A 22,998-nucleotide genomic window follows, 5' to 3' on the forward strand; every position below is an offset into this window, starting at 1 on the left:
CCCGTCTAAAGAAATTCAATCGTGACAAACGAGATCTAATTACTTAGTCGAGGGAAAGATGAAAAGTCTCTGATTAATATGTATCACGCAAGCTGTCCTTTAATCTGCTCGTAGAAATTTCTTATTCAAAACGCTCGATCGACTTTAATCAGTCTCGTTTACCTAGAATCATCGAGTAAACGGAAAAACAGGATCCTTCCTGGTTACTTCGTTAACCGAACGAATGGCTAATTGTCCTGTCGGAATAATTTAAAGGATCCGTGTCCAGGATTGTCCGTCGACTGTCTGCCAAATCCTACACAGAACGACGGGAGAGACAATCAGACAGAGATCCCTCCGTCCATTGTGTACCATGCAATTAGCCCGGCCGTTTACGTGCCGTCGTTCGAGGCTCTGTACAATCCGTGCGAACAGCTCCGCGTGTTCCATACTGGGTACACAATTCTAAGCTTTGACCAGCAATCTGACGTATTCCGGAATTTACTTACTGTTGTCGCCCTCTCGGCTATTAACCCTTGCGGAAGAAATCTACACCCTGGGACAGTTTGAGAATTTAGGGAGAGGGGGTTGGTTCGGATGGTTCGAATGGTCCTCTCGAAATTTGGAGCAAAGTGGGGGTATAAATTAGATAGCTTGGCATTGAAATTAAGGAAAACTTCTCCAACCTTCGAAGAATAAAAAGAAGATTTCCAATAATATATATACAGTGGGTGATCAGATTATTATGAACAGATGGAAAACTTACATATTTTATGTTTCCTGGAGGTCTAAGAAAAGTTCTGATAGTTTAAAAATTAGAGAAAGACCACTTTTTCAACTTTGATTACATTTGGCTGAAATTTTATTTTTATCATCTAGAGACATATTTTGAGAGAAAAATCTCTAAAGTTGATGTTGGGGTCTTTCAGACCCTCAGTGAGTGATTAGGATTAAGTGTATTTTCAATTCCATTCCCGATCAAACTTCAAATAAATGGTAATTTCGAACTATTCATAATAATATGATCACACACTGTGTAAACTCATTCGGAACACGACGGACCTCAAAGAGAAGCCGCCTTCGATTCGATCACCGATTCAAGGAAATCCGATGAAAAAATGAAGACGAAGGTGGTGTCGGAAAAGAAACGGTGCGGCAAGGTGAATAATACATTGTCTCCGAATCGAGCTGCCAGCCTAAGGGTCTGAAGAAGAGAAACGGTGGAAAGAAGCAGCGAGAGGGCAGCGGAGGAAGGAAAATACGGAAAGAAGTAGGAAAGAAAACGCGTTTTATTTCTCAGCTCGGAATCGGACAACGGTGGAAAAGTCCGGTGAACCGGCGAAAGTCCTCGAAAGCAGTGTATCAAGCTGGCGAGGCTTGACTTTGTTTATTCTCTTTCTTTAAACTGCCAGAAGCGGGTCTCCTTCATAAATCACACCGTCGCGACTGCACGACGCGAGATGTGACGATTTTTCGTCGTGGATCAGGCGAACTCGAAAATCGCAACGGGTATCATCGACGAATCGAAAGCGGTGCTTCTGCATTTCTGTCACGCGTGGTCCGGGTAATTTATACGACGTAATCGGGTCACGTTCGGCGAACAAAAGCAACGGAGCAGTGCGGCTGTTAAGCATATCCGTGATTCCACGAACGGACAGAGCGCGGACCATAAACACGTTTTCAGCTCTCGAAAACTTTCAGCTAACTATGATGGTTGGAAAGTAGTTTCCCGGGTCGGTTAAGACCCCGTTGGACGTGGCTAATTTCGTTTCATAGAGCTGCCGGAATCTTTGGCTAACTCGTAATCCTTGATATTAAAAGGAAGTTTGCGTCACGATTGAAAGGATCGCCGAGGGAAAAAAATGGGAAATTCACAGGAATTTGTAGGACCATTAGGTCCGCGTTGTTCCAGAAACGTTTCGCCCGTAAATTGCTATCCTATCGGTACGAGCCGGCTCGTCGTGCTCCGGTGAATTTACCAGGGATAATATCCTGTAATTCGTGGGGATGGTGGAAGGGTGACTTGCTCGTCGCCGTCACGCAACAGAGGGTTAGGTAAATTGACCATCGGCCTACGATGTATGTATAAGGCCGGTTGTAGCCTAACTGGTTAATGGTTTCGACCGGAAGTTCGAGTGTGAACCAGCCGATGAAAAGGGGTAATTAATTAATCCCTTGTCTAATCATTTGTTTAGCGGACGGCTTTGTTAGAAATGGCTAATCAGTGTTTGAATATCATTTTTATTAGGAATTCTCAATATTTATTTATAATAATTTTTTTTGGAGACGACTTTTGAAGTACGGGATCGCTACATTATTCATAGCGAATTGAAAAACATGAGCTACTTTGTATGAACAAACTCTGCGTCAACGTTTCGACAAGAAAAATGCAGTGGCCCGGGTGGAGGAAAGTGATCGATAGCGTCGATGATCCACTAAGTTGATCTCATTTACACGGTCCTCAGGTCAGTCGGTGGCTATCGATCTTCGGTTTCCCCTGAATATTGGCTACGTCGATGGCCTACCTGCGGCTTGATTTATTGGCAAACCACACGGTCCGAAACCACCTTCGTGTCTGGATCAGGATGGGACAGCAACGAATTTGTCCTCAGAGAATTCCAGCCTTGCGACTCGATGTCGCTTTACCCTTTATGGACATTCATGGTTCAACTATTTTCCAATTAAAGCTCATTATCCATCTCTGATCTGTTCTATTAATTAGAAGCTCATTAAAAAAATAAAAAGAAATGAAGAAACAGACGTTTTATTACAAACATTCTAGACGATCCATCACGCCGATGATTGTTCTTGTTATATACCAAAGTAAGACAAATCTCGACGATGGAAATTCCGATACCTTGATGAAAACTTGGTCACCCGAAGAAGCGATCCATCAGATCGTAACGTTCGTACAAGTCGCTTCGTTAATTCGAAACAGAGAGAAATGTTCGTTATCTTCAGCGCGAATTATGACCTTCCTAAATGAGGTTATCGAAAACTGAACGCGATCCATCATAATACTACATACTTTCGAATCGGGCGTAATGGAAACAGCCCTTATCTTCGACAGAAGCATCGTCAAACTATCATTGATCCATCATCGTTGAATGAAAGTGCTTGAAAGAGGGAATTCTTTCGAATGGAGGCAGTAGATTATTGTTAGACAGAACAATCATCTTTCGAGGGTGAATTTAATCAAGGACACGGGTTATCCTAACGTCCTTCATACCCCTATTTCTAGCAACCTTTACGATCCACCGATTTATCGTAAGCCAGGCTGGAATGGCTAATGAAGTTCAACGCGAGAGGCGAATAACGAGCAACCTGGTAGTTTCGTAATTTACCAACATTTGCGACCCTGTCAATTAACGACTACCCTTTCAAAAACAGATTTTAAAAAAAAGATTTCACTTTCTTCCTTTTTTTATTTTCTGGAATCAATGTAGGGGAGATAGGGTATGGTTGTAACAATTGTTATAAAAAAGAAATTAAATAATAGAAATATACTCATAACCCATGGCATAACCCATTGTCGCTTTTCCCCTGCGATTGTTAAGTTCGTTGTAGATTAGTATCAAGACACGACGAGTAATTATTAGTTTTGATACACTTGAAGTAAATTTTTGCAATATCTTTTCTATTAGATAAGTATATTGGTATCTTAGTATCGACTATAACGGCTTTAAAATCCGATAGTTTAGAGTTTTATCTAATTTATTCTGATGATCTTTTTACATTTTTCGTACTTCGTAATAAATGAGTGGGTAGTTTAAATTATTTAACGGTGTGGGTTAAGTTGTCACAGAACATTTGGGATTATTTGTCATATGTATTCGCCAGGATTACTGGTGTATATTTGCCATCACTGCGATTCTGATTAACGATAAGATTGCTGACTTAATGATCTTCAATAACTGATAAGTTTGCTAGAACTACTTATAATTTATTTTTAATCATTTAGAATTCTTAATTTCATTAGAAATATTTATAAATTTAATTTTATATTTAATATTGTTTGAGATTCATGATGAATACAAAGAATTACATTTTTAATTATAAGTGTAATTTTGTGTTCAAGACTGTACAGTTTCTTAGTTTCATTATTACTTTGTGTTCGAATTTCAGAATGAAACTTTAAATATAAGAGGCTTTTATAACGTATATGATAACATTAATAATAAAATTATTCCTTTTTCAATTGAATTGATTTTTTCTTAATAAATTTGGCTATTTACATGTGTGACAACCAACCCAAACTCAGGGTACATTGTCACAAAATAATTACTACAGATAATATGAATTAACTCAGAATCTTACTGATAATATTCATAAAACTAATTTTTTTTATAAACTTAGACGCACCTAGTTTATATTAAACTATGTTTGAATGAACTTCCCTGCAACTATAACCTGTAAAAAATAAAAATAAAAACATCTGACAGCCATACCCGGTCTCCCCTACTTCATCTTCGTAAATATCTTCGGTGACTTTCACGCGTTCAGCGAAAGTACTTTTACGTTCATTAATACGCCTTTATGTAACGTTTCGTGAATATTACAACATCACGTTTCTTCTGCTATTCCCAGGGGTAGGATCGTTTTTACTTTATCTAGCCAACTTGCAGCAGGATCACGTTCCCTTTTTGTATCTGTTGTTCCATGTAACTTTCTAACGTCCCTTCGATTCGATAGCATAGGACAACAGATCGCGTGCACTTGCATATTTGATGCAGGGATATTGATGGTACGAGAAGCAAGAGAAAATTGAATGTTTAACCAGTCATCTGTCGACGAATAAATCATACTATATTCTTTCTACTTTTTATATTATCATTGCGATGAATTATCTTTCTGTTACGTTTTTAAACGCAGAATAGATTGAAAAATAATTCACCATCGTTGGAATGAATTTTAATGAAAGATAACGTTACATTTGTTGACATTATCAAGTTTCTCTTAGTTTCAAGCTTACCATTTAAGCCCTAGCTGCAATCTCCTCTATGGTGCAGTATTTCATGACCGGTTTAACCGGACAAAATGGAGTTTGACCTATAAGACTCGTCATTTCCACTCGGAGGGGGGTAAAAGAAACGACCTCGATATTTCCTAGGATCTGTATCATAAAAGGGGTCGAAGGTTGCAGCGTAACCGTCGGTCAGGTGTCTCCGAAGATTTCCTGGTCGACAGGAATTTAATATAGTTTACTCGGACAAGTTTAATCGACCATGTACGTGGACAGTTACCGCTCGTAATTCTTCGACGTGTTGCCGGTTTTTTTTCTTATATTCCGTGTTCTAATTTCCTTTTCACCCTTCTACTTCTTTCGTCCAGGAAAAGGAAGGACCACTTCCTGTTACGTTTCTTTTTAAATTTCGTAAATTTCATTTGTTACGAACAGCTTTATTCTATGCAATTATTCACCTTCTTTCGGTGGATCCTGCGTTTCCTAGTTTTATGGAAAACGTTTCATCTTCCTGTCTATGTATGTATACATATGTAAGCGGGGATTGAACGTGAAATATTGCTGTCTCTCGAAAAGAAGGAAGAAATAATAGAAAAATTCGACCTCGTTTATTTCGCTACTCTTGTCGAATGCAACGACGAAGACAAATAAGCTGAATAATATTCTTTGCATCGAGTGAAATCACTTTTCGAGGACGATGATAAATGGTCGCGTAGTGTTCGTTGGTTATAATTACGGGTAGAGAGAATTTGCATTTCGAATTATTCTATCCTGGTCGACAGAGCCGAAGCTCACGGGGAAAGCAGCACGGAGCCAAATAGATCTGTAATTTGTTTTTCGTTGGTTGAAATTAGAATTTCATTGCGCCGTGGTCGCATCTGGAGCAGTGTACCAGCTCGTTTCGTGTCGGAACTTTTTGCAATCAAATTTTGGAACACGCCCGCGTTGCATAATCTTCTGACCAGTGAAGTGCTGCAGTTTATGTCCGCCTTCGTAGCTAGCATAATAATGACCAGACTTTAGGAAATTTTCATAGAATTCTTTTATTTTCATTATTCCATTTGCAAGCGGCGCTTCCTTTTTATTATTATTTTATTATTATTAAATATAAATCTGTGTGTCTCGCGTGTATGTGGTTTGTAAACCAGGTAGTATACGAAGGGTTTCAGATAATTTTGTAGCTGAAACGGTAAGGGAGAGCGAAGTATCTCTGTCGGGGCAGACAATGAGAGTCACAAATCCCCCGGCAGTTGCGATCCCTCCCCTGCAGGGATATCATCGAGCTCGTGGAGAACCCTTGGCGGTGTACTAGACTACCCTACTGCTAGTTAGAAGGTAGTTTACTCGAAGATAAAGCTCATCCATTTTCAGAAACGCGGCATATTTATCTTGCTCCTGGAATTAACTCTCTCCAGAGTACCTTTTTGTTGCCCTTCGTAACACTGCTTGTTGTTACTTTTTTTCCCATTGCTTGCTTTTTACTATCTTTTTTTCCTGTAGAATATTCATGTTACCTATTTTAGTATGCATAGATATATGGATGTAGTATAAACATACTAGTAAAATCTTGAATTTTATGAATGAGATTTTCTTTGTTTTTATTATAGTATTGCATATAATCCGAGATAGTACAGATACTAGTAAATCCTGTATTTTATAAGCGTAGAAAAAATTTCTTCTTCTATCGGGAATTGAACTGGAGTTTTCACAAGGTTTGTAGTCTGCGATTTTAGCCGCTTCGCCACTGTCTGCGTCTCCGTCTCCCTAATCGCTGACTCCGACTACTTACCTTGTCTGCTTCCACTATTATCGCAACGATGAAGTTTCTTTTTTATTTATTATTCGATTATACTCGTTGTCAGTGATTTTCGCAGTTATAATTCAACCAGTATCAAGTTTTTTTCCTCCAGTATTCTGTAAAGGATTCGAAGCAAGCAATTTCCTGACCTTTCAATTGATTCTAGATCACGTTTCCCTTCCTCAGCTTGTTCCGCGTACCTGTATCACCAGTGATTGATGCTCCTGTCAACGTGATCTATCGCGTTAATCACCAGACACCCGTTACCCTTTCATTTTTTCTTCCCCGATGAGTCGTTAAAACAGGTCGCCGCTGATATTCAACCAGTCTGCTGTCTTAATTTTCTCGTTCTCTCCTTGATTCACTGTTTCATCACAGTTTATCTTGCCAAATTCATAACGACTTCGATCTATCGATCAGCTTATCGAGCAATATTGTAGATCATTTTCTAATCACAATCGATTATTAACAATTTTTCTGTTCTATTCCCTTGGAAAATACGCGACTGCCAAAGCGCACTCGTTCGCCAGGCAGTCGGCGAAGAGACGAGCAAAACTCGATGTCGTTTTTCAGCGTTTCACGTCGCTGGAAATCGTTCTCGCGAGCCGATTCATCGAACACTCGTCCACATACACGCGTGTATCTGTGTGTCGCGCAAATTATTACCTCGAGGACGTGTCAGGAACACTCTTCGGTCTAGCTCGTGCTTCCATCGAGTGGCTGTCGACCTGGCGCGATCGAATCCTGATCGAACATCACCCCTTCTGCATAATCCGCGTCCGAGGAAAAACCACTTTATAGCCTCTCTAGATTTAGCTGAAGGATTCTTCGAGCAAACTGATCGCGAACCTCGCTATCGTTGCATTTTATTCTTATCTATCTGTTAATTTGTTCGTGGTGATAGACGGTTCGTGTCACGGACGTGACATCGATTCAGAGATTACTTGCGTGTCTCGTCTATTGTTATCTCGTTTATTGAAAAATATGGAAATTTCGTACCGATTGAGAAAAAAGAGACGGAAGTGTAAAGGTCGCAGGAGGGATAGAGTGATATTTTTTTCGTCACAACGATGACACGTGCTACTATTTCCCGGTGCATCGATCAGGAAGCCTTTACGGTCAACTGACGACAACCACACTGCGTCAATGGGTCACAATTACAATTTCCCGCGACCTATTATCGGAAACGGAGTGTAAAGAATACCACCAGCTTGCTCCCGGCAATTTCAGTCGATCCGTGACGAAATACCGTGGGCGAAATGTTATTTTAACTCTTCGGAAGGTTTGTTTTACTTGGCCAATAATGTGAAAAATTATGAAATGAAAAAAAAAAAAGTAGTCTTTTATATCTAAATAATATTATTAATTATCACACTTTAATTCTTGTATATTATAATGGACAGAATTGTTACCTAAATGAATTCTTTTACAAATATTTGTTGAACAATTGTCAAACCCAATTTTCTGAAAAACGAAACCGCATGTGAACAGAGTTTTAATCATTTTCTATGTATTTTCTCAAGATAAGTTAGATTATCTGTATATTTTTGAAAATATAATTTATTCCTTTCTTTATTATGCTTTCGTTTATAAATATTCTGTTTAATTCTCAATTATACTGACGGGGAATCGTCACGTATTCATTGCTATATTCTATCTCTGCTTATCACATTTCAAGCGATAAGACTGTATATAAGAAAGCGACAGGATAGATTTCATTTAATAGTAGTCAACGTTCCGCAGTAGATGTATTTCGCATTTCATCGTATTTAAACAAGGTGGGTAGAAAAAAACAGCGCAAAAAGATAAAATGTTTCGCTTTTACTATAACTGGTAACCAACCATTTCATATTTGGGAAATTAGTGTGTGATAATTATAATTATTTTAATCAAAGTACATCATTAATATACAGTGTGTCGTGTAGCTGGCGATACAAGCGGATAGGGACAGATTCAACGTGAAAATATAAGTCAAAAACAAAAAATAAAATTTTCATTTCCGAGAAAATCGAATTTGACCACGTCTTATTTCAACGGATTTCACTATAAGATCTATAAGTCTTCAAGAAACATTTTTTTAATCAAAAAAGCAAAAATCTTCATTGAAAGGTGAACAAATCAATAAATAATCATAGATTTCTCTTTTATGAAATTTTACAGCTACGAAGATGTTGGCTGCAGTGACAATACTAATTCTTTCGCCGCTATTGGTTCTTGGAAATTTCTTTGAATATGCGGATTACCCAAATATTTGCAAAAACGAGACTTTAACGATGAAAGGTTGCATTGGTGGTATAATTTCAGCTAATTTTATTGAGTCTCCCAATCTGAGATGTGTAAGCATTGTAAACAATGATATCTATTCTTTGGAGAAGGGCTCCTTTGATGGAATGCCAAATTTGGCTTATCTAAATCTTGAAAAAAACCGGATTCGTCCGAATAAATTATTCTCATTCGGTAACATTTCATACATCACGGCATTGAGTCTTAATGATCAGAGGACGAAAGATACAATTCAACCCTCGTACTATTATATCGATGATTACGATATACCCGCCACGGACGATACAATATTAGAAGTGAACGCCGTGTATCCTAAACTTCGATATTTGAATTTGAGGAATACTAAGATCTCGAGGATATCAAACACCGTGTTTAATCCTTTTCCACAATTATCGTATCTGGATCTTTCGGACAATCAGTTCTCCTCGTTCAATTTCGTACAATTGTGGAACGAATCACTTACGTATTTGAATCTTAATCGCAATCAAATTTCACAGTTTTTCCTCCACGAATTAAACAATTTGATATTGCTTAACCTGGTTGATAATAGCATTAAAAGTATAGGCGATGGTTATGATCTTGATCTGAGGGGACTGAGTAGTTTAGAACATCTTTCCATAGCGTATAATCGAATAAATTTTATTAGCGAAACAGCATTCAACCACACGGTTAAGCTTCGATACTTAAATATTTCTGGTAACGCTTTGACAGCGTTTAGTCCTGAATTATTTACACCTTTGACCTCTTTGGAAGTTCTTATATTGGATAACAATAACTTTGATGATATCCCACTAATAATGTCATCGAATACAACAACATTGTCGATGAATTGTAACAATATAACTTATTTAAAGTCAAGCTCGTTATATATGTTGCCCCATCTGAGAAAGTTGTTTTTAGCCGGAAACAAGATTTTGAACATTTTCCCTGGAACGTTTAAATCTCAAAGGCTGTTGGAGGAATTATATTTAAACGATAACGAGCTGACTCATTTGTCAAGAAGCTGGTGTCAATCTATGAAGAAACTTCGATATTTGTATTTATCGGGGAACAAATTTACTTCGATTAATTCTATATTTGATTTGACTAACGACGCTTTGAAAGAGGTTTACCTGGACGGTAACCCTATTATGTACATCGAAACAGGTATGCTGAAATCAGTACCAGGAAATGTGACGATTTATCTGAACATGAACATGCCACCACGGATGAGTTTCTGCGGCGCTTAGATTCTGAATATTAGTAAGCACTTCACGACGATATTATCATTTATTGAATTTTGAAAGAGAATATATAGAACAATATTATATCGAACCATGTATCAATAATACAATATATTCGATTATATTCGAATATTAATTAATATCCAAACTGTAATATTATAACAATAAATATATAATAATCTGTTAATAGAAAACCTCGACACATCTTTATTAAAAGACATCATGGAACTTCCTATCTTCCTAGATAAAAATGTAGGTAAATAAGGTGACATTTTTCTTAAACTAAAAGTGAAACCTAAGTTACATACGCTGCAGTTCCATTAAAAATATCTACTACCGAAACTCTGTAAAAAAAGTGCTCGATATTGTACGTTGATCAATCATGCTATTGACAATGTTTCAATAAAAAATGTGTAATCAATCCGGATTGGCGGAAGCGTTTCAAGACGAGACGTTGAACGACGCATTCGTTGCTAAAATATTCGTTGCAATTTTAAACAAGTTGTTTATTGAAAAGTAGCTCATTCGAGTTTCGTCCCTATTGGAAATAGGTGGTGAAACAAAAAATAAAAATAGAAAAAAATACTTTAAATAAAACCTTTATTTAAGCACGTGGAAGGACACGCCCGTACAGCTCGAAAGAAACAGTCAGACTACAAACAGGTCAGTGACGAAGAATTCGTCACGTACCCATAGACTCTATCGGTCCTATTCGTTGTCTAAATAAGCCAAGAAGGGACACAGCTGCACCCTCTTGACTTGTGCCTCGAAAAAGAAACTTAATACGTACGTCGATGGTCTTTGTAAAAGAATGAAAAACTTTCTCTTCTTAAAAGAGAAAAACCAACAGTCCCCTTTTCATTTTCATCATATAATTATTTAGAAAATTTCCGATGAGTTGATAGGGATTTGGCGCCTCTCCGCAAAAAGGGGGGCCAGAGGAACCCTACAAAAGCAATGGGCATCCTTCTATCTACAAGAGGGTCCATCATATCACTAATTTCTCGGTTCCTGTTATCAACGGTTCTCTCTTTTCAATTGTTCGTGATAGACCATTTCACAGGATGCAAGATATAAATTTTGTAGCGGTCAATTTGTAGAAATAACAGCGTAGCAAACAATGCTATCATTATTTCCTGGATAAGACGGAAGAGATATGGATTTCATCGATGATTTCACTTCTCCGAATCATCATTCGTAGTTGTCATGGTAGATAGCTATTTCCTCTGGGTAAACTCGGACCTTCAATATCGCTGCCACATAAACATCCTGCAAGGCAGACGAGCTTCTTAATAGCTTTTCCTTCCCTCTTCTTCATTTATTTCTGCTCTCTTCTCAATTTTATTACAACCCCCTTACGTTTGTGTATTTTACACCTTCTAAACTATTTGTTGAATTTCTTCGTAAATTTTTTAAAAATATTGTACAACCTTTTCGAGGAACGTATATGAATGTCATTTGTATTGAAGGGATCAAGAACGAAAGAAGGTGTCAAGGAAAGAGAAACGTATTCAAGGCTCGAATTTAAAGGACAAACATACTCCGCGGGGAATGCACGATTTCCATTTCCGGCGGGAGCCTTTCTTGCAATAAAAGTCTCCTCCCTGGCAGCGTTGAACGCTTAACGGATTGTATGTGTTCCACTAACTCACTACCTGTCCACAAGTAAAAACCCGTGGGAAGATCTTTTTCGTCAAGGGAATGTCTACGTTTCGTCCCCTCAGGTAAAATCCTGCCGATTCTTTTTCCTTTCAGACAGCGAAATATCGTAGATCTTTCTCCCTCGTAAAAAAAGTAAATTAACAGCAGTTTGTTAAAAATGGAAAAATTATATCTAGGTATATTTAATTTCAAAAAATTATTTGAGAATATATCTTTCTCCCTCGTAAAAAAATAAATTAACAGCAATTTGTTAAAAATGGAAAAATGATATCTATATTTAATTTCAAAAAATTATTTGAGGATACATTTTTCTCTCTCGTAAAAAAATAAATCAACAGCAATTTATTAAAAATGGAAAAATGATATCTATATTTAATTTCAAAAAATTGAGAATACGTCTTTCTCACTCGTAAAAAAATAAATTAACAGCAATTTATTGAAAATGGAAAAATGATATCTATATTTAATTTCAAAAAATTGAGAATACATTTTTCTCCCTCGTAAAAAAATAAATGAACAGGAATTTGTTAAAAATGGAAAAATGATATCTATATTTAATTTCAAAAAATTATTCGAGAATGAATTTATTCCATCCGATGTCAGGACATTTCACGGGACACTTGGCAAACATATAACTTACGCGTGCCAGATGCAGCGCCGCCGGAAACCACTCTAAGATATTCTCCTACCCCTTCCGGTAAACCGTAAAAAGCATCCATTATTTCGAGAGGCACTCGATACGGTGACTTACCTGTCGGTGGCACGAACGCGAACAGCACCTTCCAAAATATCGTGACCGAATGCATGAGATAGTCCATGGTGGATGGGGCGGATGCTTCACCAGCTCCTTCGCCTTCGTCCTCGTCCCCTCCGCTGACCGTCAGTGCCTCCGTGAATTGTTCCTTCCAGGAGCTGGTTCCTGGGAATCAAATAATCTTTTCACCTATCGATTTCCATGGAAGTTATCCAGAATCGTATCAAACATATCGAAGCAAGATTTATGCCTCGGGAATTCCGAATGCTCTAAGTTGATCTTGAATAGATTTTGAGATAGTGTTCTTGGACAATGGTTTCGCAGAGAGTCGTGTCAATCTCGAAAGCAATTCTCCTCGCGAAATTGTACCAGATCCTGTTTAATTAACGAAGGTGTCCTTGGGTTCGCTAGACACGTTGGCGATCGATAAATCAATCGAATCGCGTTACCATTATAAAGCGATAAAGGATTGAATTACTCGTCAGACGATTCTTTAAAGATATCCATTCGTCATCCAACCACGATCCATTAATTCGCTTCTTCTTTCTTTCGGAATCCACTTTTCTTTTTTCGAAAGCAACGAAACTACTCTATCGATCAAGAACGCTTTATCAACGCGGCGAGAGGAAGGCGTGTCTTTGGGTGCTAGAGAGAATTTCTTTTCACAAAAGGAAGAGGGGGGGAAATGCAAAACGAGCCAACGAACAAAAGGAGCCGCGAAGCGATAGAACCGTCGTCGATTTACAGAGTTCGTTTGAACTTTCGTCGCAGTCGGATTCACGATTCTAGACTTTCCGCTCGAACCCTCTTGAGAATGGAACTTTGGAATTTGATATCACAAAGGACACTGATCTCTAGTCTGATAATAACTTCAATGTATAGTGTGTGATCAAATTATTAGATCCATTGTTAGAAAAGTAGGTATTTCGTGTTTGTATAGAATTACAGCCACAATTTTAAGGTATTTACGTTGAATAACTTTTAATCAATAATCCTTCATTAATAATATACAAAAAAAGTACTTATAAGAATAAACAAGTACATTTAAAAGATCATATTTACACCGCCTTTTGCTGCAATTACTGCATTTTAAGCAGTTCATTTTGATCGCTTTATTTCTGGTCCATACTTCTATCAAACGTTCAATCAATCGACATTTATTACTAATAATAAATATTTCCACAAATTTTCGATGGGGATGAGGCCCGGAGAATTTCCAGGCCAGTCAAGAACTTTCATTTTTTTCAACGGTGTGTCATAATTTTTCAAGTATCAATACATCATAAAAAAATAACAAAAACTCCGTTTAACTCGATTTTCATTTAAGAATTAACACTAGAACCACCAAGTCAAAATGACTAATTTCAAGTTTCTTATTTTTAATTTATGGCTATTAACGAGGTACATTAAATTATGTTTCATCCTTTGTCTATTTAATTTTCAATATTATTTTTAACTTAAAAATAAGTGTGCATCAAACGCCGGTAATTCTAGTGTTAATGATATTTATGTAAAATCATCAATTTATGCGAGTGGCTCTAATAATTTAACCATACACTGTAAACTATCCTCACTCGAGACTATGCTGGTATAAGAATTTATTTATAAATTCGAGTATTCTAGTTTTTATCTTCATAAAATATTCTGGGTATGAACGATGTTGGAATAAGAAAATCTTAGAAAAGGAAAGGGTTGATCCGGAAAAAGGTCGACTCACCGAGTAATATAGAGGCGTTGGCCCTTTGAACCAGCTTGTCAACCGTGTTCTTGAACTCCTTTGATTCCTTGATCCTTATCTGTGCTCTGGACACCTCTCCCAACTTCGGTTTACCCAGTAATGCCATCTTCTCCTCGGCGGTCCTCTCTTCCGGTTGTTTCATTTCCGCCGCGACTGCGATTCCTGCGTCGGCTGTCGACAAAAATTCGGATTTTACTACTTAAACGGTTCGTCTCGTGTTCTTCCGGTGTAATTTCCGCCAACGTTCGATATATGGACAGACACGTGGATGACTTGCGAGCGGAATCGTCGCATTGCTTTGTAATATTCATTGGATTGGCAAGGAATTCAGTTAGAACGAATTTAGACTCGTTTAAATTCGAGTCATGCTTTCTTTTTTTTTAAGTATCAGGTGCCCGAAGAAACGCCAGCTGCGGTGTTTCTTTAGGAAGGAAAATAGATTTAATTGAGGAGAACAGGACATAGGTCGTTTTATAAATTATAGCCGTGTAAAACGCGCCAGACCCGTATGCTAATTCTGTGTCCCGACGTCTGACCATATATCGGCTACTACTACTTGCGTGTCATTTTTACACTGCAGGGGAGACCGGGTATGGATGTTGGATTTTTTTATTTTTATTTTTTACAGGTTATAGTTGCAGAAAAGTTTATTCAGACATAATTTAAAATAAAAAAAATTCGTTTTATCAATATTATCAATAAGATTCTGAGTTAATTCATATTATCTGTTGTAATTACTTTGTGACAATGTACCCCGAGCTGGGGTTGGTTGTCACACATATAAATAGCCAAATTTATTAAGAAAAAATCAATTCAATTGAAAAAGGAATAATTTTATTATTAATGTTATCACTTACGTTATAAAAGCCTCTTATATTTAAATATTCATTCTGAAATTCGAACACAAAGTAATAATGAAACTAAGAAACTGTATAGTCTTGAACACAGAATTAAACTTACAATTGAAAATATTTAGAAAAAAAAATTAGAAATGAATCTCAAACAATATTAAATATAAAATTAAATTTTTACATATTTATAATGAAATTAAGAATTCTAAATGATTAAAAATAAATTAAAAGTAGTTATAACAAACTTATCAATTATTGAAGATCATTAAGTCAGCAGTTTTATCGTTAATCAGAATCGTCTGAATGCATATGACAAATAATCCCAAATGTTCTGACAACTTAACCTACACCGTTAAATAATTTAAACTATCCACTCATTTATTACGAAGTTCGAAAAATGCAAAAAGATCGTCAGAATAAGTTAGATGAAACTCTAAACTATCGGATTTTAAAGCCGTTGTAATCGATACTAAGAAACCAATATACTTATCTAATAAAAAAGATATTGCAAAAATTTACTTCAAGTCTATCAAAACTAATAATTACTCGTCGTGTTTTGATACTAATTTGAGTACATTTCTATTCTTTAGTTTCATTTTTATAACAATTATGACAACCATACCCGGTCTACCCTGCAACGCTACCGATATAGCATTGCTGTCTAGCTACGTTCAAACCATGATACTAATACACTTGCACGAGTGTATAACAATTTTACAATGCATTTATTTATTTTTCTTTATTTGCAAGAGAAGAATGACTGCGGGGAATCGAGAAAATTCCCAAAGTGCAATGGATTGTAAAAATATTTACAAGCTGTAATACCGCGTCTGTAAGTTCGTTGGCTCGGCAACGACAATCGTACCGGAAACGTGGCACGAGAAAACAAAAGTTGGGTAAACTTCGCGATTTTACGGCCACTTTTTCCTGGAACCATCCCAGAGGATGCTTTCTTTTCTTATCGAATCGTTTTATCTCTCACGAGTGTATGTGTATTTTTTACACGATTCCTGTAACTTGGAAAAATTGCACTTATCTTTTTATCGTTACGAAAGAATTGAAAAATTCTTATTAAATAATTAATTAGATTTGTTAGAAATGAATTGGTGGAATTTTCTCGTTTGGTAAAACAACGTATGAAGAATTTGAAATGGAGAATTCTTGATGGACACGTCTATTCTCCGTACAAGGGCTCTCCCTCGAGTGGTCTCGTATTCTGACGCGAAGGGATGTACGTCTTCCAAGTGGTAATATTATTCCGTTTGCAACGCTTTTTAGCTTACTCTCGCATTTCCGTCTCGAACGGCAAGTAGAAGCTTCTTATCCTTTGGAAAGCTCGTATTGCAAGAAAATCTGTTCCCAGACAAATCCGATATCGCAACCCAACGCTGTCGTGTTTTCGGTCAGATTCAATTTTCTTTTGATCCCTCTGCTTCTTATTTATTTACGGTCACACGTACCGGCTACGAATTGGAAAATGTATATCCCATCTAAGACTCTGGATAGAGCTATTTATTTAAAAAAACATTTAACCGCCCCGGTATTTCTATTTGGATAAGAAAAAACATCTAATCTTAAGGTTAAACAGAGAATTCGCGACGGTCTCGTGAAATCAGCGTTAATTTAACAGAAGGTTCGTTCGCGACCGACCTGAGATTACATTATTTTTTCCCCCGGATATCCGTGTAACGTCGTTTCAAGCGCGGTATCTCGAGTTTCCGGGAAACGAGCCGGCGCCGGCCGTAATTGCGAAACGACGGAATCTCTGCCGCGCCCTGATTTCATCCCCTTAATATCTCGGTTCATTCTCTTCGTTTTTAATCGCGACGTTTAATGAGGACCGCGGTGAATCTCTGACTTCAGACGTCATTTTATCGGCTGCGTTCAAGGGAAAACGATAACCTTGAAGATGAAAGAGAAATAGAGATAACGGAGGATTTATCGTGATTGAAGGTTGCGCTTTCATGGTATGTAAACTTGGAGAAAAATTCGTTGGAAAGCGTACGGGAAGCTTTGTGAATACACATAGTTTCCCTGGCAGTCCTTTGAGACGTTTAAAAGGTTACAGTGCAGCCGGTCTTTGAATAGCCAGCCCTCTGCCTACCCCGGTTCTAAGTGGATTACGGGATTTAACGCGAATTGTGCTTGAGCTTACGAGATTCGGATTGATCTTTCTATTTTTGGAACGCGGATACCCGAAACATTCGGAAAACATTGCGAAGAAACATTTTTCAAAATTACCCATTTCCATTTCCAATCCTTTATTTTTCAAATCTGAATATTAATTTTCCAGTAGTTTTAATTTTTTGGTTCTCGTCAGTGGTAAAATAATTATTACCCGACCTAACCCGAGGCTCGGGTCAAAAATAAACACTGTGTAGGCGTTTAGCGGAAGGGGAAGGCGGCGAGTCTCCCCTGGACGCCCTTAGCTTGGGTCGGCGACCACCAGGTGGCAGAGGGATTGAGTCTGTTCTCGCTAGTGGTCCCCCGGCATGCGATTCATGAGTTCCGGAAAGCGGGGTTATAGGCGTTTGGGGCAGGGATCGTCTGTCGTCAGCCCCACTGACGAGTCTGGCAGACGATCCCGAGACGAAACGTCTTTTTGTCTATAACTGCTTGAAAATTACTCAGCCATTATTCAACTTCACGCTCCTACTAACGATCAATATTTAAATTTCTCGTATCGTTAAAATGAAAATCATTTAACGATCGAATTTCGTGTGTCTAACCGTGCGGTTTTCGGGAGGTTTGCAATTAATCATTAGCAACAACGCCAGTCGAATTTCTGTAGCTACCAAACGGTTGTGTGTAAAGTATAGAGTAGCGCCGGTGTGCAGGTAAATGCATTAGGTGCATCGTGAAACCTAACCGCTACACGGTGGATAATTAGTTACAGCGAAAGGCAGAGTTCGCGAACACACACTTTCCTCCCCTCGGTTACTTTCAATTATACACGCTGTGCTGTCTCGATCAGGCTTTAAACGTCCTGCACTTTTCATCAATGTTAATTAATTAAACTATGTGTTTACCCATTAGAGTAAATATTACACGGTACCCAGACATACCGAACGCAGGGCCGGCCCTAAGATTTCGGGGATCCGAGGCGAGTTATAAAAAAATTTATAAAATTAACATTAAAGCTTGTATAACTAATTTAGATTTTAATTTACATCGATTAATATTCAAGTAAACATTACTCTTCTTGCATTCTTAGACACAAAATCGACCTTTGCGGATAATATTCGAGAATCCCCCTGAAATAATACTGTGTGGCGATTTCGGAATTTTTTTTCCTCAGTGTCCCCTTCGGTAGGGTTTTTAGCGGGCAATTAACATCTCGCCCGACGTGCGCAAAGCATTTCCCCCCTCGTTAAAAAAAAAAGATGCGAAATCGTCTTATGGGGGCCCTAGGCAGCCGCCTAGTCTGCCTAGGTCCAGGGCCGGCCCTGACCGAATCATCAATTTCGAAATATATCAATCTTCTGGCGTGATTTCATCACATAAAAGTATCATAAAATGGTACTTATCGTATATCAATTTAAAGCTTAAAGTTTCAGGAAAATGGCTATATAAACGTTTTATCAATATTTTTAATACAAAATGGCTGGTCGTCAGTTGTAACGAAGAATAACCAATTTTAAAGTATGGAAAGTCTGATAAGATTTAATGACATAAAATTAACGCTAGATGGCACTTGCTGTTTAATTAGAAGTTTGATAACGTTATCGTTTGCAGTTTGATATTATACAAAACAGCAACTGACTGACCTACGTTCACGACCACCGGCTGCATCGATCCCCGTTTTTCCACTCTGTTTTAAAAGTCTAAGAAGCAATTTCAGTTGCCACGTGTGTATACACTTCTTTATACCGTACGTGCTTCGAGTTTCGCATCTACGAAACGATCGAGAATTTTCAGCAGAAATTGCACGAACGTTGTTAAACACAACGCATTCTCTTATTACAGGATTTAATTAAATTTCAGGTATCCTTTCGCGGGGATACAGGTGTAAATAAATTTTAATTAAATTCCATTTATTCCAAGGTTAGATCTTTTTACAAAATATTATTACGACGAATGACGTTATCTCTCCTCTTTACATTTTCGTCTATAATTTCAATTGAAATCGGAACGAATTAAACGGAGCAACGGTGTACGGTCGAATTTACTTGAATTGAAATTGAACCGATCCATGCCTCGAATTCGGTTCGTTTCAATTTATTAATTCGGTGATTTGACTAACGGCCGGGGGAGTAACGTTTACGTAGCTGGCGATACCGACTATAATCCAGGATAACGGGGCACGCTTAAATTGGACGACGGTGAAATTATATTTTTACGAGCTTAATTACACCGTGAAAATTGCGGACAGTTCATTTTAGAAATTTGATCGCTCGTGCGTCGGAAACAACGTCCCCGATTGGGTAATTGCGAAAAGCTTTGCGATGCATTTAGTTGTTGCATAGGAAATGATCGTTTTCGAAACAGAAAATGTCTGAAATAACAGGACGACGTTATTAAGCTGTTATATTGTTTGGAATATGAATATTGATGAAAGCTTATCTGCAAATTGAATGGAATTAAATAATCGTCCCATTTTCCGTGGCGTTAGCTTCGAACGCTATTTACAACATAGAGGTCGTTTAAATGGAGAAGACGAGGTTGTTAAGGCGAACCGCCCACTTTCTTATTCGTCGTTCATTAAAGCTTCCCTATTAAAAAGTTATTTTCATCGAGGTTTCGCGACGCCAATTTTACCGAGCCGATTCTCGGCGATCGTTTATTCATACGCTCCATATTAAACGAAATCGACGACAAATAATTCATCGTCCGACTGGAAATTAACCATTCCTTGCTGCGGGACGATTTTATTTTCGGAAAAAAAAAAAACAGAATCACGCGATCGTGGAACAATGGAAAAGCCGATTTCCCAATTGTCCGAGGAAGTATAATCGACGCGACGATAGAGAAAAATTGATATCTAGAGCGGGAGATGGAGTAGAGAAGAGAAAGAGCTCTCAACGGAATTGTTTTTATTACCATTTTATTGAATTTCTCTTTGACGAGTCTCGCACTGGCACAAAAGAAGAGATCGTTTCGATGATCGAATCGCGAACGTCGTGGCAAGCTTACCATGACTGATCCATCCTATGGGATTTCAACTGCGATATCGATCGGAGACACTCGACGATCAACTGAACGAAAGAAAATTAGTTACGCGTACTTCGGAAATTGCGCCAACCTTTTGTAGGAAGACTAGAAGTAGGGAGGAATCAGGATTCCGAATAAACTCCAAGTCCTACTACTATGATTATATTTCCTGTATCCAGAAAATTAATGATATGGAAATTGCATGATAAAATGGGGCCTATGTTTTGAAGTGAAAAATCTTTATTAGTTTAAGAGATATGATGGTCAGGTTTAGTTTTTTAAATGGAACCATATATTTTTTTTTTCAGATCATGTAATAGAGCTACTCAAGACGAATTCATTAAGCTTTAATGTATACACTTGATTTTAATTAGTTTTCAGGATATAACGTTTACAAAATTCCCGATTTTCAGTAGATACGTCTCAATTTGAGTGGCAAGTCGTAAAAGCGGGTAAGTGCCACAGCGGGAGTTTACGCTAGGAACGGCAGACCCAAAGAATAACCAAGGGAATGAAAAATCTCTTGGGTATCACGGTAATCACGTGAAAGGGGTATGAAAAATCAAGGATGGCATGACTACTGGAGTGCCAACTATTCGGTTTCGTGTTTTCGTTGTAATTGCTTAAAATCCGTTCTGGCTTGCACCCCTTAAATTCAGGGGAACTCGGCCTTGTCCACATTCGAAAAATGAAACACTACAGGCCCAGCATGGTCGGATGGGTTTTCTCCCAAACTCGTGCCTTCATGGGCTCCAAATGCCGTTAAAAGCCTACACTTTCGCGATTTGTCTCTGCCTTTTCGAATCTTGGATGAAACGATTCCCGAATATGATTCAGGACGTAATAAAAGATTACAAGTCCTGTTGGTGTGTGATCGAAAATCACTTCTCTAAAAGCTCGCTTGACAAGCAATAAAAGGCCATTTGGCGACTTGGCGACCGTGTTATCCTCCGATGTAAAATTATTCCTGAACCGATGCAGATCGATAACGCGGCGCTACTACCAACGAGAATCATTTTTTCCGGCCTGCGGTACGATTCTCCCGGTCGTTTATCTTTATTCCCTCCCCGTCGCCTGGATTCGTGGAATATTTATCGACGCCGTTTCAAGGAAGAAACATCGAACCGTCCGAAAAGAAATATTCGAACGGTCGAACGGGTACGGTTGATCGAACGGGGTTCGATGAAATTTCTCGTGGAAGCTTTTAAGCTCGTAAAAGGCCGGGATTCGAGAAGGAGCAATTAAGGTTGGGCACAATTGCTCGAAAGTTGTTGAAACTCTTGCACTGCGGGGAATCCTTTCGGGAACAGTTTTCCAACTTCCACCCTTAGGTCCGGACGAAATAACCCGCGAGTAAAGCGTTCCTCCTGGCTATGTACGAAATGCCTGTTACGCTGGTACACTTTGCTAAGACAGCCTGTGCCAGATCAAACAGGCCGGCGATCTTCTGTTCGAGATTAGACTGACCGTTCGACTTGTACAGTTCAGGTTTGCTTAAGTTCGTAAATTGTCTTAATCCTTGGTGTTATCAAGGGTAATAAAATTTAGATAATTCTACAGAGAAAGGAGTTGGCTTAGCAATTTTAACATTGGAACCACTGGCGTTCAATTTTCAATGAATTTTAAATTGAAAATAAAATAGAAAAATAAATAAAGGTTTTAATAAATTTTATGATTCAAAATAAGAAACTTGAAACTTATCATTTTGACCTTTTTGGTATTTCTAGTGTTAAATTCTAGACGTTTAGTGGAGGGGGAGAGGGTTTCGTCTCCCCGGACCCCTTTGATTCGGGCCGGGGAAATAGAACTACAAAATAGAAGTGCTATTGGCAGAATTCTTCAGTTAAGTAGTATAAGTCAACGATTTCTGATCCTTCGCGACCCATTGGGATATATTAAGAATTAAGGGGTTTGGGTTAAGATTATCGATCAAATTCTTATGTAGTTGTTTTCTTCCTTCTTTAAGCTTTAAATTGATATCCCATAAATGTTATTTTAGAATACTTTTATGTCATGAATTTATGTTAGAATTTCATGCTTCAAAAATGGTCATTTTATATGCAAAAACTTGTTTTTATCACGTCAAAGATCGACATTTAAACTTTGTATAATCTCGGTTATATTATTGGAGAACTCTTGGAGAGTTCCATTAAATTTTGAACGGCATTGTGTCTTTACTGGGAATTTGATGAGGCACTAAATCACTGCAGCAGCAGCAGCACTAGGTCATAATGCACCGGCACAAATCGATGTTCTCGATTCCCTAAGCTCTCGCAGGTCAATTAATTCGATTGAATTGGTAGCGTCGCCTTAATTAATCCCGACTCTTATTCTCCCTTTTCCCTCGTTCCCATGGAAAGATCGTCGCTCGTTCGTCGACAAATGAGTTGCGACGATAACAACACAAATCGATCTCCTTCGAATGCTCGTTTTCCCTTTTAGTAATTTCATTAAAATCGTCCTGTGTGTAACAATTTTTCATCAGTTTTTCTCTTCGATGAAAAAGAAAATTAAAAAAAAATAAGGGTACGATACACGGGAAACGTAAATCGATTTCAGGAAAAGACCACAAAATCGCGAGCAGCGGCCCATTATT

General features: G+C 38.0%; 3 protein-coding genes across 13 annotated transcripts in view; 2 read left to right on the forward strand and 1 right to left on the reverse strand.

Annotated features, from left to right (window-relative positions):
• Calx (sodium/calcium exchanger 3) overlaps positions 1-22,998 on the reverse strand; it is a 74,956-nt gene that overhangs the window by 21,891 nt on the left and 30,067 nt on the right. For 2 of the 3 annotated variants that reach the window (XR_004581063.2, XM_034321391.2), the window contains exons 4-5: positions 14,380-14,571; positions 12,660-12,827 (exon numbers count right to left, since the gene is read on the reverse strand). Coding sequence is in view for 2 of the 3 variants with exons in the window: in XM_034321391.2 (XP_034177282.1) it covers positions 12,660-12,827; positions 14,380-14,571 (360 nt within the window). In the remaining variant the exon portion in view is untranslated. The remainder of the gene's footprint in view (positions 1-12,659; positions 12,828-14,379; positions 14,572-22,998) is intronic. The other variant, XM_076691237.1, reaches the window with a different exon arrangement.
• The window catches only part of Syt14 (Synaptotagmin 14), a 101,092-nt gene that overhangs the window by 14,217 nt on the left and 63,877 nt on the right, over positions 1-22,998 (forward strand). The gene's annotated exons all lie outside the window — the stretch shown is intronic.
• On the forward strand, positions 8,481-10,322 carry LOC143305918 (toll-like receptor 3). Its single transcript, XM_076691165.1, has 2 exons — positions 8,481-8,518; positions 8,901-10,322. The coding sequence occupies exon 2, from the start codon at positions 8,909-8,911 to the stop codon at positions 10,250-10,252; it is 1,344 nt and encodes a 447-aa protein (XP_076547280.1). The 5' UTR covers positions 8,481-8,518; positions 8,901-8,908; the 3' UTR covers positions 10,253-10,322.

This window comes from Osmia lignaria, chromosome 12 (genome assembly GCF_051020975.1).
Source record: "Osmia lignaria lignaria isolate PbOS001 chromosome 12, iyOsmLign1, whole genome shotgun sequence".
Classification (NCBI taxonomy): Eukaryota; Metazoa; Arthropoda; class Insecta; order Hymenoptera; family Megachilidae; genus Osmia; species Osmia lignaria.

Coding starts and splice junctions, on each gene's coding strand:
- LOC143305918 (XM_076691165.1), top strand. CDS start 8,909: ATGTTGGCTGCAGTGACAATACTAATTCTTTCGCCGCTATTGGTTCTT.